This window comes from Schistocerca gregaria, chromosome 5, assembly GCF_023897955.1.
Source record: "Schistocerca gregaria isolate iqSchGreg1 chromosome 5, iqSchGreg1.2, whole genome shotgun sequence".
Lineage (NCBI taxonomy): Eukaryota > Metazoa > Arthropoda > Insecta > Orthoptera > Acrididae > Schistocerca > Schistocerca gregaria.
Genome location: NC_064924.1, coordinates 416,948,599 through 416,966,458, shown reverse-complemented (window position 1 = coordinate 416,966,458; position 17,860 = coordinate 416,948,599). Strand labels below are relative to the sequence as shown.

At 35.3% G+C, this 17,860-nt stretch overlaps 1 protein-coding gene across 1 annotated transcript in view; it reads left to right on the top strand.

Annotated features, from left to right (window-relative positions):
• LOC126272745 (peroxisomal acyl-coenzyme A oxidase 3-like) overlaps window positions 1-17,860 on the top strand; it is a 173,810-nt gene that overhangs the window by 68,365 nt on the left and 87,585 nt on the right. The window contains exon 5 of the mRNA XM_049975804.1: window positions 2,966-3,113. Coding sequence (XP_049831761.1) covers window positions 2,966-3,113 — 148 coding nt within the window. The remainder of the gene's footprint in view (window positions 1-2,965; window positions 3,114-17,860) is intronic.

The window sequence follows — 17,860 nt, the reverse complement described above, 5'->3', positions numbered from 1 at the left end:
TCTCAACAAACTGAGTTCCGCTCACAAATCTTGCAATGTTCAATCATCAACCTTGGGGGTTCAAACAGGAATTGCTTTTATTTGAGCTTTAATGTCCTTTACCTCTTTTTTAACATTTTGTGCTTCACATGTGACTGCTTCTCTGACTGTTTCTCACAGCTGCTTTCTATTGCAGTGAAATGTATTCTTGCTACTTCCACTATGCACAAGGCTGTTTGTGATGTGTAGTCATCAAAAGCCTCTTGAAAGAAAATATGACTAGCCAGGGACATTGAACATGTACAAAGAAAGGGAGTACATATTGTCATACATTTGTTGGACTCACAGGAGACTGCCACCTAAATGTTGAAAAACCTGAACCTGGTGTACACTTGAAGATAGAGGCAAATTATACCACAACAGCCTGTTAATAAATTTTCAAGTATTAATTGATGAATCTGTATATATTCTTCATCCTCATAAGTATCACTGCCATAGAGACTGTGAAGACTAATTAAACTAATTATGCTAATAAAACTAATTACAGTATGCTCTATGGCATTTAATAGACTTTCTCATGCATTCCATATGTGGTTGGACCATCAAGAAACCGAAGCAAGTCGTACAATGCTAAGTACCGACAGACATGCACATCACAATTGTTTTCAGGGTACATATGTAGATGCAGATATAGATGTACAGGACTATTGGTAATTTACACTTCATACCCATTCAAAGCAGTTTCCAATTGCTTGATGGCAGTCACATGATTTCCAACCACTTACAAACAGCCACTATCTCATCCTGCGCTAGAACAGAAGTCACTGTGACGCTGCATTCTGACTGGTGCAATGAACAGTAAATAATTAATTTTAAATTAGCCTCACAGACAGTGCTTTAGTTTTAGGGCTTGTTACACTACAGGAATTGTGAGTTTCCTTTAAGATTTCAAGCTACTACAACTAAGAAAGTATTTTGTGTAAAATTAGAGAAAGAAAAAATGGGATTATTGAAGATATGCTTAACTTGTACAACAGTGTCAAAAACTGTTAATGTATGCCAGTGTCAACACTATTAATTGCTGTAGATGTAGGAAACTAAATGCATTCATACATTCAATCATTTGTACACTCTGTTTTGTAACTCACATTATGAAGGAGAAGTGGGTACTATGAGTCAAGTTATACATTGTCATGCAGAATGTACTGCTCCTGGCTACTTCCATAAAGGATACTGACAACAAATTATGACTAATGCTAATCTATTCAAACTGATAATTGTGGCAAATACTTCTATATCATTATATACATGTATCTTAGGAAAATACAGTTACTTTGAAAAAATGATACTAACAAACGTAACTTGATACAAAATTATAATTTGTACAAAACATAGTATCACAACACAGCAGTTGAGTTTGTAGGAGCAACCTTTATGTTACAATCACAAATTTTAAAATATTGACTTGGAAGAAAACAGCTCAAGCATAAAAAAAATGAAAATAATGCATTAATCACATAAATACCCACACTGCGCATAAATTCCTACACTGCAATATAGGGAAAATTATTTTCTGAAAATATATTGTTGCCGAAGTTTTGCAGAATACGCAACTGCATGTCACAATTTGCTATGAAATAAGTCAAGTATTACACTCATGAACATCTGAAAACATTGAAAAACACATTTTATTATATAAATACTCATCGAAATGAGGGATAATTGCTTTTGAATGAAGTTTCAAAAATGCATAAATTTAGTTTACAATTCACAATATAATACAAATTTTCAATGGTAACCACAAATCTTCAAGACACACAAGCTGTGACACAATCAGTGAAAAGTTTTGGGAAAATAATACAAATAATAAACTAAATTTGTGACACCTCCTGTGCTAGAGTGCCACAGGTCAACACTGTTTCATTAGATTATTACTGTGAAAATAGCAAACAATGAGGTGTATCAAAAAAATATATCTTCTGCTCAGAGCATCTAATAGTGGCAGTTTGGGCACTGAAAGACAACTTTCTGCTTCCTGTTTTCATAGCATATAAAATCCAGTCATGTAGTTATAAGCATCATAAAATATGATAATTGTACTCCATCAATGAAGCAATAACATATTTTAAGATGTCAAACAAAAGTACAAATCCAGAATGAGATTTTCACTCTGCAGTGGAGTGTGTGCTGATATGAAACTTCCTGGCAGATTAAAACTGTGTGCTAGATGGAGACTTGAACTCGAGACTTTCGCAGTCAAGTGCTCTACCAACTGAGCTACCCAAGCACGACTCACACCCCATCCTCACAGCTCCACTTCTGCCAGTACCTCGTCTCCTACCTTCCAAACTTTACAGGTTCGCAGGAGAGCTCCTGTACAGCTTGGAAGGTAGGAGATGAGGTACTGGCAGAAGTGGAGCTGTGAGGACAGGGTGTGAGTCATGCTTGGGTAGCTCATTTGGTAGAGCACTTGCCGCGAAAGACAAAGGTCCCGAGTTCAAGTCTCAGTCTGGCACACAGTTTTAATCTGCCAGGAAGTTTCAAAAAAGTACAAATAATGGGTGGCTCACATATTCATCTTCTGATGTGGTAGTTTTCCTCTGTCTTTCTCTTTGTCTTCATTGAAGTCCTTCTTAATTATTATACTAATACTTTTTTGTGGTCATTTTATTGATATATTACATTTATTTTGTGTTTGGTTTTGAGGTAGAACAAAGAGTATCACTGAAGAAATAACAATAAACAAAAATTATTGGTGCTGAAGAAACATGCACATTTACACTAGTTTTTTAATATATTAATATTTAATAAGTTTCTGTTATGCTTTTCTCTGTAATGGATACCATTTCCTTGATTCCTTGAAAGGGAACTGAAATCTGTGGGTATTAGCTTCTGATCTGTTTTCTAAAAAATTAGACCATTTTTGCACTGAAACATTATTAATTATTACAATGTGGCTGCGTTTCATTGCTTTTGTGTTCACAAGGCTGGAGGTTGTTTTGGCCTCACTGAAATCTCACATGGAACAAATGCGAAAGGAATGAGACTAACAGCTACATATGATCCACAAAAACAAGAATTTGAGCTCCATGCACCTGACTTTGAAGCTGGCAAATGTTGGGTGGGAAGTCTAGGTAAGTGTTTATCTTTTCGGAATCAATACATAATGATGAACAAAGTGAATTTTTTGGGTTCTTTAATAAAATATTTGTGGGTTGAAGTTGCTAAGAGAAAAAACTATAGTCAATTAAATCAAAGTTTATACTGTGGCCAAATGAAGCATAAAGAATTTAATGAAGAGGAAAGAGAATACATTATGCAATAAAAAGTAAAAAAATTTTCAGTAAATATAGAAACAACCTCAAGGAATACAGTACATCAGATATCAAAATTTATTATCAGCACTGTGTATTGTGTCTAAAGAACAGAAACATGTGACAAAGACTGTTGACAGATTAACCTAAAGTAGACAAATGGAAAGATGTACTCGATAATACCAACAGAAATATGACAAGTAAAAAAGTAACTACAGAGGAAGACAGGCAAACAGATAGAAATACATAGGGAGGAATGGGAAGAGGGAGAAGAGAGGAAGTGCTATATGGAGACAGAGGGTAGGATGGAAGAATATGGTTGAATGAGTGGCGGTCTGGAATGATAACGCCTGGTAAAGACATCAAATTGCACATAGGTGCGATTTTATCCGAGGGTGCCCTGTAAAAAGACCTTTAGACATAGTTGTTTAAACACCATTACTGCCACAGTAAACCAAATTGTAGCTTTTATTCACCATCTAGAAGATTCAGATAGGAGCACTTGTGATCTCACTGGCACGAGCAGTGGGATATTAGACTGCTCCTTCTTTATGTAATGAATGAAGTTAGCACTGTTGAAGCTAGAGATATAGCATCCAGTACTGACCATGAACATTGCACCACCTGACATGTGCCAAAGCACATGTCAGATAATGTCCATACACATTCTTGCAGTTACCACAATGTTGCATTCATTATCCAACTCCATAGTGTAATGTTGCTTCATTCAACTGTCCTAATACATTTGGGTGTGACTCAATTTTACTACTAGTCTTCTACCCTAAAGTATCTAAATTTGGACAGTCTGAAAATGAAGTAGCTGAATTAATTGTTTTGATGATAATCTCCCAGGCTGCTGCTTCTTCTTGTGCAAGCTTATAAAAATAGGTTCTGGTATCAGGTTTATGTTTGAAGTTTGCTTTTAAATAAATAGTCTGGACCATGATCTCATTTTCCACCATATGGTTTAATTCCACATTCTGTTACACTTGCAAAACTGATTACAGTATTCACGTACATTAGCGATGACAACAATTTATAGAGTTACCCTCAACAAACACCTGCGTCCTTGTGTCCATGACAACCAAGTATGTCATGTGCATTGATATGGTAAAGATCTCATAAAACCTTCAGGTTCAGGCTGAATTTGTTATTCTGGTTGTAGTTTGCATACTTTTCAGACTGATTAATACTACTACAAAAACTAGGAAAATGTAAAACATACATCTTGAGAATCATGCGTACAGTAACTATTGGTAATTGGTAATATTTATGGGAATATTATGTTTATGTTGTGTTGACATTGATATACTTCATTTGATTTGAATTTGTTTTCCACTCTGACTGTAAAACAGATGTTTTACAGTTTTGTGTTTTTCTATGAATAGGTTGCATTTGTCATTCATGTTCCATATCAGACTTGACAAATAATAAAAGTAATTTTGATGTGAACAGTTTTGTGAATCAGCTATGTTTTTAACTCAAAACTACAGCATAATTTTCACATCTCAAGTTTGGCTTTTTTCTATTTGGGATAGAACCGCAAAAACTTGGAAGCACTTCATTGTCTCTGTCTCCTAAGTATTCAGACAAGACATAAAGTCTGAAAAGGTAATTTAATTAAATATTAAGCATTATGCACAATGTGTAACTTTTGTCTTTTGGTTTGTTATTGAAATAAACATGGCTGTTTTTATTTTCTCAAAGCTCAGAGATTTTTTTGCATGTAGTATGTATATTTTCTGTTTCAAAATTTGTGTTTTCCCAAAATTTGTGCAGTTGCAAATTTGGTTGTAAGCCTACATTGAAGACAATTTTTGATAAGCTGTAAAATCCACATTATATTTCTTTTATGAGGGTAAGTCAATTATTATCTGCAATTATTATCCAAATATTTTTGTTTATTTTGGTTTTAGTGTTGTTTTACATTGATGACACATGCTTTGTTTATTTGTTGTGATATCTTTCCAATTTTCAAGCTGCTAGCTTAGTTTTGCTATTGCTGCCATGCTGTTAATCATGGCCACCCCATTGTCTATTTGCATCAATGAAGAGCAACGTTCAGTGATCCATGTTTTATGGTTAGAAGGTGTATCAGGGGCCAAAATTCATCAAAGACTTTTGGTACAGTAGAGGAACAGTGTTTTGCCACAACAGAGTGTCTACAATTGGATTGAAAAATTCCAAAAAGGTCTCACAAGTGTTTTGCACGATGAAAGAACTGGATGACTGTTTACCACCACAAATGAAGAAACCATTGAGTGTTAGCATGAAATGATTCTCTTCGACAGTTGATTAACTATTGACAAATTGGCACATCATCTGCAAATTAGTCATGGTTCTGCCTATGAAATCATCCACTACAGACTTGGGTTTCATAAAGTTTGTGTAAGGTGGGTCCCAAAACAACTCACACATCATTATGAGCTGGAGAGTAAATGGTTGAGTATGGAATGGAAACATCCAAATTCGCTGTGCAAGAGGAAGGTCAAGACCCAACCGTCTGCAGGTAAACTGGTGCTTACTGTTTTTTGGGACGCACAAGGTCCAGTACTGGAAAATTATGGGGAAAGGGGCACAACAATAAACATTGTACATTACAGTGAGATGCTTACTGCCAGGCTAAAGCTTGCAATGAAGAAGCATAAAAAGGGGGTCCAGTGTGCAAACAAGGCAAAAATGTAAATGAGTGGGTTTATGCTATGTCTTCTGCCATGGCAAGTACATTTTTGTTGCTTTGCAAAAGAGAACTTTATGGTTTCACATCTATTTTTACCTGGACATATCCAGAAAAAAAGTTTAATCTTCACCTAATTTTGTAAAGTTGGTGACGGTAAAGTTTTTGCACTTGTAAAGAGTTACAAATGATGAAGATTTTTAATGTCCTATTACATTGATTTTTAAATACTATTGTTATGGTTTATGTTTATGCTTTTTACATGTTAGCATGACATACAACTTCGTCATATACACCATATGTGGCAATGCTGCGATTCACTGTTCAGTGATTTTAAGTTTGATGATTTGACTGTCTTTGCTAAAGATTTTCAAAGTATTAATTTTATTGTTGACTTCTATGGTTATTTTATTAACTGTTGTATTTTTGATGGCTGGAGGATGTTCTAAAAGATACAAAAGTCCTAACAAAGGTGCTGCCTTCTTGAGGTTTCCTTATGGCAGCAGGAGGAGTAGGCACTGTAACTGTTCATTTGCACTTCATAATACATGTATATTTTTGACTGTCTGGTAAGTAAATCTTAAAACAATGTGTTCTGTATTTTTGGTATGTGCTTAGAAATATGGTAATACTTGCATTGTACATGATTGTAAATTTGGTTGTCTGTCATGTAGGATGATTTGAAAATGTGTCTCAACCAGAAGCTAGTGATCAAGTAAATAAAAAAAGTGAAATTTGCAATTCTGGGCCCCCTTCTACCTCATTTCCCAGCCCACCATCTTTTCCCTATCTCTTTCCCTGCTCCTGCCTCCATCTACAGCCCCACTCCTACCCCATATGCTCATGAGTGTGTTTATGTTATGTCTTTCCTCAGGATGGCAAGTACAGTTTTGGTGCTTTGTGAAAGACAATTTTGTAGTTTAATATCTGTTTTTACCTGAGACACATCCATAAAAAATTGTTTTATCCTCATATAATTTATATAATAATTATGGCAAAGTTTTTATGCTTGTAAAGGGTTGGAACTGATGAAGATTTTTAATGCCCTGTTACTATGTTTTTTTTTTTTTAATACTTTCTCATTCAATGATTTTTATATGCGAACATGGCATGTAACTTTGCATACACACACTAAGTGACTGTTTTAGTAAAGATTTTAAAAGTATTAATTTTATTGTTGACTTTTACTGTTATTGTATTAACTGTTGTACTTTTGATAGTTGGAGAATATTGTAATAAATACATAAGGTTTCCTATATCTTGATAGGGTGCCCCCTTCCTAAGGTTTCGTTACAGCAGTGGAGTTCTACACTGACAGTTATCTGTAAACACTATAACTGTACAGTTGCACTTCATGCTAAGCATATATTTTTGACATGGTTTTGTATTTTTGGAAATACCATTTTGTTTACCTGTTGCATAAATCTTGAAATGATGTGTTCTGTATTTTTGATATGTGCTTAAAAACTTAGTAGTACCTGTACTGTACATGATTGTAAATTTGATTTTCTGTCATGGAGGATGATTTCAAACTGGGTCTTGGCCAGAAACTAATCATCAAGTAAATAAAAAAAATGAAATTTGCAGCTTTGGATAGTTTTCTGTTACAGCGATTAACGGAAGTTGCTGACCTGCAACTATTCCAGCATGCTGAAAGTTTGTAAATGGATCTTCTCTTGTTTGCTTTCCTAAAACCAAACCAGAGAACAATACAAAAATTGGACATATGACGGTAGTAAGAATTGATCCCAAACCAAAGGCTGAGCAGCCTCATGCACTATCATCTATACTACTAGAACAGCTGACACTGTGTCTGAGGAGCCACTTGAATTTGCATGTGCAACAGCATGATTAGCTAACTTCATTGCTGATTGACTTAGGAAGGGTGCAGCATATCACTTTTTTTTCTTATCAATTATTCTTCAGCACAACCTACCCCGCAACAGGCTTACAAGCTTTTTAGGCTGTTTCTAAGCATCACCTATCTTCACATGTTTAACCCTTCCTTACACACTGTTTGGCATTGTCATTTTAGATAATTTTGTGTTGAAAATTTTGGCAATATAGGCTCTTATTTCAAGTGGAATATCATTGTTGTTGCAGTCAGTAGCTGAGTAATTTAATTGCCAATTAAGTCAGAGATATAAGTAATGCGCTCTCTCCTGTACCTCTCTACAGGAGCCAATGAGCAGTCTGGCTCAAGTAAACAGTGGGACCAGTCATTTGACTGGAGTGTATGTAACTGATTGTATTTTTATTGGTCCTGTTGTCTACATAGCAGCTTATGCATAAGACATCAGTGGCTCATGTTAACTGGCAAGTAAATCGCAACCTCTGACTAGTGCGCACACTACAGTGCTGTTGTATAGGGTTATGAGGAAATGGATGGGGCAGTCATTTGGTGAAAGACAGCAAATGCACATCAACACTGTGTTTTACAATATGTTTTCAATGTTATACTGAGAAGGACATTCACTGAAGTTTGTATAGATTTGCAAATTCTTCTTGCAGAAGTGACTTATCTTTGAATATTATTATATTTTACCATTGAAGAAACAATGCTATATAACTGACTCTGTTTCTGTTTTACACATAAAACACATTTTTGTTGCTTGTTACATGTCTCTCTGAGTCAGAAAGCAGTTCTTGCAGCATGGCTTCAGTTGATGAAAGTCTGCAGGGTTACACAAGACAATATTTTTCACAAGAAAGGAATTGTTACACTTTTAAAAGCAGTATACCAAAATGTAAATTTGTTTTTGTGACAGATTGACAGCTGTCTTCCATTGCATTAATTGCCAATCATCTGCAAGGCATCCTGAATTCTGCTACAACTTCCTGGCACTACAACCTTACCATTGACAACACTTTGACGCAGGCAGCCTCATGGACATTCTGATGTTCCAGTTATGTAGTATTTTTTTATTTTGCAGCAAAGCAGAATTTACATTTTTTACCTTGTTTGACCTAAGAGGGTAATCTTTCAGCGTCATTTTGAGTGTAAAGAATTGTAACTATATGAGTCTCACAGTAACAGCATATTTTCTGAGTAAAGTATGACAGAGTGAAATCCAGAAAATCATAAAAGAAAAATTGGTTATGCAGTATTGTAGCTTCAACTATGATTTTTAATCATAAAATAAAAAAAATGTTGTACTTGACAAAGCATTTATTGTTGAAAATGTGGAGGAACAAAAATGAGCTATATGTAAGTTGTGCAGGCAGTCCAGTGCCACAGATGTAGAGACGTGTACTCTCTACAGTAATTTAAAATGATTGCCACAAAGATTATTTTAATGATGAGGGACCAAAAAATAACCAAGTCTTGAGATTCAAAAAAGTAAGATTGTATTTATGTAAAAATTTCTGCAGACAATTGTATGTATTACATTGAGAAATTATGTACAAAAATGTATTTAAATGTGGGTTTTCCTGAAGTTCTTGTGGTATGATGAATACACACTGTGAGTTTGTCACCTGGTTTTAATCCTATGATAGCCTTCGAAACATACTGCTGCTCTTTCGACCAAATTATAAAGTGCCATTGGCAAAAAAATTTGCTTTCCTTCTTAATTATGTCTCTTCTTCAGTGGTGTGTCTACATTCATTATGCTCAGTGTTGCATATTTACTGTTGTCATGTGGCTCCCCATCATGTCAGGTTCCACTTCAGGAGTTCTAAGTACTTTAAAGCAGATTTGATACACACATGGTAAAAATAAAAAGGTCTCATATTTTTTTAAATTATTTCATACAGCCAAATGACACACATTAGAAAAGCGTGCCAGAGACTGACCTAATGCAGTTACAACAGGTTTACAATAATCAGATTTGAATGCAAGCACTGATTAAGTGAGACTTTCTGCAATTTACAATCTAAAGTTAATTGATTACATAAAACCAAATATGACATTAGCTACAAAATTACATAAATAACTTTTTGCAATAGTAATTCCAATGAAATTCCAAGTAAAAGAGATTTAATTGAGTAAGTTTCTTTCCACTAACAATGTCTTCCTTTTACATAATGTTTTAGAATAACTATGATGTATTTAATGTTGATAATGTGAAAATTATGGCAGACATTACACTCTACACTGTGCCAAAAAGTCCTGTTCTGAATCTCTTTACAACAAGCTTACATAAATGTAATGTTTACATTATCCTATTTAAATCATAGTTTTTTTAATTAGTACATTTGAAAAATAACATCATTTGTAAGTCAAAACTATTTTAAAATATGATATACATTTGTTTATTTGTCCATATAAATCTCTTTTTCAGTACATATATTGTACACAGGATATTGGACAGAAAACCTTTTTATGTATTGGTTTTTCGAATGTCAAACATATGTTATTTAAATTTTTATAACAAGTTGGTTCTATACAGTTAATAATTACATTTTTTTAAAAAATAGTGTATATTTATTACTTATTTCTACAATTAAAAACACAAATTACATTTTTCTTGCATAAGATACTGTGAGATTGAATAGTAGCAGTTTTTCAGAAGGTAGGCTGTCACAGACTTTTTAAAGCTCTGTAGTTCAGGAAGAGATTTTGTATGTCTTGGTAATCTGTTGTATAGTTTTGTTCCTGCATGATACACACCTTTTTGGCATAATGTAGTATTACAATGATTAACGTGTATGTCGCTGTCTGACCTGGTACTGTAATCATGGACACTTTTGTTTTGAGGAAAAAGGTTTTCTTTTCTCAGTATACATTTTCAGTTGCTGTGGTAAGACACCACATGATAAGGATGAATTGCATATTTCCAATAAAGGTGAAATTATTTGTGTTGCTGTTATTTTTATAATGTAATCTGGAATATCATCAATACCAGTTGAATAATTACTCTCACTGAATTAATGGTATTTAGAAGCCCTGTTGGGCCTATTGGACTGATGAACATGGGTATATTATTTATTTATTTCCATGTTGTATTAGGTGGATTACCAAATTTTTCCTTCACTAATTTTCCAGCAACAGTTGCATAATAAGAATTGAATCTGTTTGCAACTGTCATAGGGTCAGTGACATTCTTGCCATCATGTGATATCACAATATTTTTGTGAGTTGTCTTCTTCCCCGTAAGATTGTGCATAGCTTTCCATATGGACTTAGTTTTATTGGATGACTTCATAATATAATTGTCATTTTCCTTAATTTTTGCCTCTTTTATGACACATTTCAAAAGAAGCTTGTACTTTTTGAAATAACTAAAAAATTCTGGACTGCTGTCAGTTTTATGACTGCAGAAAAAGTTCCCACTTCCTTTTACAAGATACTCTAATGCCTGATGTAATCCAGTTTTGGAATCTATCCATGCTTTTGGAAATCACCTTCCTTTGTGGAAAAGCTATGTAAAAGTTGTGCTTGAAAAGGTTCAAAAAATTTTCTATCTTTTCATTGGTAATAGAGGTATCATATACTTCTCTCCAAGATTGTTCGCTGATTAGATATTGGAAGTATTCAATATTTTTCCTACAATAAATCCTTTTATGTATAATATTTTGTACACTGGTTGAAAAGTGATTTACATGAATGGTTAGTAATTTCAAAAGGAGCTCACTATAGCCGGTATCAAAGTTTACTGATGTACACTTGTCCATGTTTACACATACCTGATCAAGGAGAGTGACTCTAGTTTTTGTTACATGTTTTTGAGAGCTAACATTAGACAATAATTATCGGCTTTTATAATATTTAATAACTTTTCCCTGTGAGGGCTATGGCTCACAAAGTCAGTATTAAAATCTTCACATAGTACCACTGTTTTCCCAGTTGTCTTAAGTTTGCCAATAGCATGGTCCAGTTTTTTTTGAAAAAAGCACTTATGTTGCTAACAGGAGAGCTATACACACATAAAATTGAGATTTTGAAGTCTATTTCACAACCAAGTTTTAAACAAATGGTATACTCTTATAATCTAACTTTTATTTTACATATATACAAGTTCCTCCCCCCATGAACCATGGACCTTGCCGTTGGTGGGGAGGCTTGCGTGCCTCAGCGATACAGATGGCCGTACCGTAGGTGCAACCACAACGGAGGGGTATCTGTTGAGAGGCCAGACAAACGTGTGGTTCCTGAAGAGGGGCAGCAGCCTTTTCAGTAGTTGCAGGGGCAACAGTCTAGATGATTGACTGATCTGGCCTTGCAACATTAACCAAAACGGCCTTGCTGTGCTGGTACTGCGAACGGCTGAAAGCAAGGGGAAACTACAGCCGTAATTTTTCCCGAGGACATGCAGCTTTACTGTATGATTAAATGATGATGGCATCCTCTTGGGTAAAATATTCCGGAGGTAAAATAGTCCCCCATTCGGATCTCCGGGCGGGGACTACTCAGGAGGATGTCGTTATCAGGAGAAAGAAAACTGGCGTTCTACGGATCGGAGCGTGGAATGTCAGGTCCCTTAATCGGGCAGGCAGGTTAGAAAATTTAAAAAGGGAAATGGATAGGTTAAAGTTAGATATAGTGGGAATTAGTGAAGTTCGGTGGCAGGAGGAACAAGACTTCTGGTCAGGTGATTACAGGGTTATAAACACAAAATCAAATAGGGGTAATGCAGGAGTAGGTTTAATAATGAATAGGAAAATAGGAATGCGGGTAAGCTACTACAAACAGCATAGTGAACGCATTATTGTGGCCAAGATAGATACGAAGCCCACACCTACTACAGTAGTACAAGTTTATATGCCAACTAGCTCTGCAGATGACGAAGAAATTGAAGAAATGTACGATGAAATAAAAGAAATTATTCAGATAGTGAAGGGAGACGAAAATTTAATAGTAATGGGTGACTGGAATTCGAGTGTAGGAAAAGGGAGAGAAGGAAACATAGTAGGTGAATATGGATTGGGGCTAAGAAATGAAAGAGGAAGCCGCCTAGTAGAATTTTGTACAGAGCACAACTTAGTCATAGGTAACACTTGGTTTAAGAATCATGAAAGAAGGTTGTATACGTGGAAGAACCCTGGAGATACTAAAAGGTATCAGATAGATTATATAATGGTAAGACAGAGATTTAGGAACCAGGTTTTAAGTTGTAAGACATTTCCAGGGGCAGATGTGGACTCTGACCACAATCTATTGGTTATGACCTGTAGATTAAAATTGAAGAAACTGCAAAAATGTGGGAAATTAAGGAGATGGGACCTGGATAAACTGAAAGAACCAGAGGTTGTACAGAGTTTCAGGGAGAGCATAAGGGAACAATTGACAGGAATAGGGGAAAGAAATACAGTAGAAGAAGAATGGGTAGCTCTGAGGGATGAAGTAGTGAAGGCAGCAGAGGATAAAGTAGGTAAAAAGACGAGGTCTGCTAGAAATCCTTGGGTAACAGAAGAAATATTGAATTTAATTGATGAAAGGAGAAAATATAAAAATGCAGTAAATGAAGCAGGCAAAAAGGAATACAAACGTCTCAAAAATGAGATCGACAGGAAGTGCAAAATGGCTAAACAGGGATGGCTAGAGGACAAATGTAAGGATGTAGAAGCTTATCTCACTAGGGGTAAGATAGATACTGCCTACAGGAAAATTAAAGAGTCCTTTGGAGAGAAGAGAACCACGTGTATGAATATCAAGAGCTCAGATGGCAACCCAGTTCTAAGCAAAGAAGGGAAGGCAGAAAGGTGGAAGGAGTATATAGAAGGTTTATACAAGGGTGATGTACTTGAGGACAATATTATGGAAATGGAAGAGGATGTAGATGAAGACGAAATGGGTGATACGATATTGCGTGAAGAGTATGACAGAGCACTGAAAGACCTGAGTCGGAACAAGGCCCCCGGAGTAGACAACATTCCATTAGAACTACTGACGGCCTTGGGAGAGCCAGTCATGACAAAACTCTACCAGCTGGTGAGCAAGATGTATGAGACAGGCCAAATACCCTCAGACTTCAAGAAGAATATAATAATTCCAATCCCAAAGAAAGCAGGTGCTGACAGATGTGAAAATTACCGAACTATCAGTTTAATAAGTCACAGCTGCAAAATACTAACGCGAATTCTTTACAGACGAATGGAAAAACTGGTAGATGCGGACCTCGGGGAGGATCAGTTTGGATTCCGTCGAAATGTTGGAACACGTGAGGCAATACTGACCTTACGACTTATCTTAGAAGAAAGATTAAGAAAAGGCAAACCTACGTTTCTAGCATTTGTAGACTTAGAGAAAGCTTTTGACAATGTTGACTGGAATACTCTTTTTCAAATTCTAAAGGTGGCAGGGGTAAAATACAGGGAGCGAAAGGCTATTTACAATTTGTACAGAAACCAGATGGCAGTCATAAGAGTCGAGGGGCATGAAAGGGAAGCAGTGGTTGGGAAAGGAGTGAGACAGGGTTGTAGCCTCTCCCCGATGTTATTCAATCTGTATATTGAGCAAGCAGTAAAGGAAACAAAAGAAAAATTTGGAGTAGGTATTAAAATTCATGGAGACGAAGTAAAAACTTTGAGGTTCGCCGATGACATTGTAATTCTGTCAGAGACGGCAAAGGACTTGGAAGAGCAGTTGAACGGAATGGACAGTGTCTTGAAAGGAGGATATAAGATGAACATCAACAAAAGCAAAACGAGGATAATGGAATGTAGTCAAATTAAATCGGGTGATGCTGAGGGAATTAGATTAGGAAATGAGACACTTAAAGTAGTAAAGGAGTTTTGCTATTTAGGAAGTAAAATAACTGATGATGGTCGAAGTAGAGAAGATATAAAATGTAGACTGGCAATGGCAAGGAAAGCGTTTCTGAAGAAGAGAAATTTGTTAACATCGAATATAGATTTAAGTGTCAGGAAGTCATTTCTGAAAATATTTGTTTGGAGTGTAGCCATGTATGGAAGTGAAACATGGACGATAACTAGTTTGGACAAGAAGAGAATAGAAGCTTTCGAAATGTGGTGCTACAGAAGAATACTGAAGATAAGGTGGATAGATCACGTAACTAATGAGGAGGTATTGAATAGGATTGGGGAGAAAAGAAGTTTGTGGCACAACTTGACTAGAAGAAGGGATCGGTTGGTAGGACATGTTTTGAGGCATCAAGGGATCACAAATTTAGCATTGGAGGGCAGTGTGGAGGGTAAAAATCGTAGAGGGAGACCGAGAGATGAGTACACTAAGCAGATTCAGAAGGATGTAGGTTGCAGTAGGTACTGGGAGATGAAGAAGCTTGCACAGGATAGAGTAGCATGGAGAGCTGCATCAAACCAGTCTCAGGACTGAAGACCACAACAACAACAACATATACAAGTTCCTCCATGTTTTGCTTCCATTCTACAAAAGCAGTTTGTAAGTTTAAAATGCAATATTCTTAAGTATTGAAAATACTCGTTTTGTAACCAATGCTCACAAATACATTAAACTGAAACATCTTTCCATTTGCTATTGAGAAGTATATTTATTTCATCAACTTTGTTTGTTAATGACTGTACATTCTGATGTACAGTCTTCAGTGTGTGTTTGCAATTACAATGGTTCAGTATAAAGACAAAAAATGAAAAGACTACTTTTGTTGGTTGGTGTTACAAAAATCACATACACATCACATACGGATTGTGTTCTTCAGAAGTCAATTTTCAGAATATTTGGTACCATAACATTAACTGTTGTCTAATGTGGTATCAGTAGAGTCTTATTGTCTACCTCTATTTTGCTATATTTCAGCTCATGGCTGCTTAATGATGTTTGTTTTCCAGCAATTGAATTATCTGAAGAACACATGTCGAATAATGTGCACCACACTGCAGTAATTAATTTTCTTTTTCCTTATAATCAGTTTTCCTTGTCTGATGATTAGCTTTGTTACAAGCAATATCCTAAGCATTTGGACCACATAGAAAGTTATGTTCATAGTCACTATATCACACAGTTCTCTGAAGACAAACTAATATGTGGACACACTATCTGAATACAAAATGTACCTGCTTGTCTAAATTGAGACTGTATACATGATATTAGTAAACTGTAAATTACAAGTCTTCATGCAAACAGTTAGTTCCCAGATAGCAGCTGTACAGTTTGCAGCTCACTACAGAATATTTCTTGCAAAGTAATTTACATTTTTGTTGAATATTGTCTATTCACCAATGTAGATTTACAATCTACTGACCACTGCATAATTCACATAGATGTTCTCATTTTAACTAATTAGCATGGACTAATTAGTCATTGTTTATCTTGACTATTTATAGATGTGTGTATGATAAAAAATAAAAATTTGTTATTACATTTTGAAAACATCAAGAGGTGAAATAGTTTTACGAGACAATTAGTTTCATTAATTTAAGAGGAGGCTCGACTCAAAAATTTAACTTTTCTTCTGCTTTGTCAGTTTCAACCAAAATTTCAAAATCATGGCTGTCGCATAAAGATGTAGCAATACCCAAGCTTTGAATGCCAGAACTTCTTTGGTTTGTGAGTTCTGAATTTTTGATAAGTTTTTAATAGTATTTTAGAAAACCAGCTTTTGATACTCAGACCTCAATTATCACATTCCAGATTTTTGTGATACATTCATAAGACACTGTTCAACAATTCTCTACACTCATTTTACGAGAATTGTTATTAATTTACTTTCAATAGTACTTCAAGTTTCAAGCTAAAATTTTCTTTAATCATTGGTGCATTTTGTATAATATTAATACATAGAAGTATGCAGATGTTGTTGTGGTCTTCAGTCCAGAGATGGGTTTGATGCAGCTCTCCATGCTACTCTATCCTGTGCAAGGCTCTTCATCTCCCAGTACCTACTGCAACCTACATCCTTCTGAATCTGTTTAGTGTGTTCATCTCTTGGTCTCCCTCTACGATTTTTACCCTCCACGCTGCCCTCCAATACTAAATTGGTGATACCTTGATGCCTCAGAATATGCCCTACCAACCGATCCCTTCTTCTAGTCACTTTGTGCCACAAATTTCTCTTCTCTCCAATGCTGTTTAGTACCTCCTCATTCTTCTTCAGAAACGTTTTCCTTGCCGTTGCCAGTCTACATTTTATATCCTCTTTACTTCGACCATCATCAGTTATTGTGTTCCCCAAATAGCAAAACTATTTTCTTTCTTTTATTGTTGTTTTTGTTTGTTTCTTTTATTATTGTTTTGTTATTATTACTATTATCATTATAAAGTATGTAATCTGTTGATAATTTTGAAGTTAAGTACCAGACTATACAATTGAAAACAAACAATAATTGTAAAAGGGAATTAAACTCTCTAATATAATGTAATGTACAAAGTGCACCAACATGAAGTATAATGTCCTGTAAGCTCTGTGACAATCTTATGACAGGCAACAATTCATGAAAATATCTCAGAACATAGCTCCATTACAAAAGAATGTGTCCTACCTGTCAAAGAGCCCAACAGTCATCAATAATTGTGTGAAGGAGTATGTACAATGACAAAGTGCAAAGGCACTAAAAATCTGTAAGGTTTAATATGGCAGTACAAAGTGAATAAGAATGTGTTTATTGTGTATTTAACAATAAATAATTCAATATTTTACACTGCTACCATGCATTAGGGGTTGGCAAATGGAAATCCAAGCATTATATTGAAACAGGATGAGTGTACATCAGAAATACGTCAGTTACAAAACTATAGATGTATACAGGTACATAATGAAACATTAATGCTTATATTAAGCATATGAAACTTACTGAAACATGAGGAAATGTAGCTATGAAGGAATCTAAGCTACAAAGTAAACTGTTAACAGAATGGAGGTGTGGGAAAAGAAAGAGCAGAGGGAAGTCGGGGAGGGGGGATGAAAGGGTGCTGAAACACATCTAAAGCAAATAAAACATATGCATATGTTGATGGTATGATAACAATGACTTGGTTTAAACAAGAACAGAATATCTGACAAAATAAAAT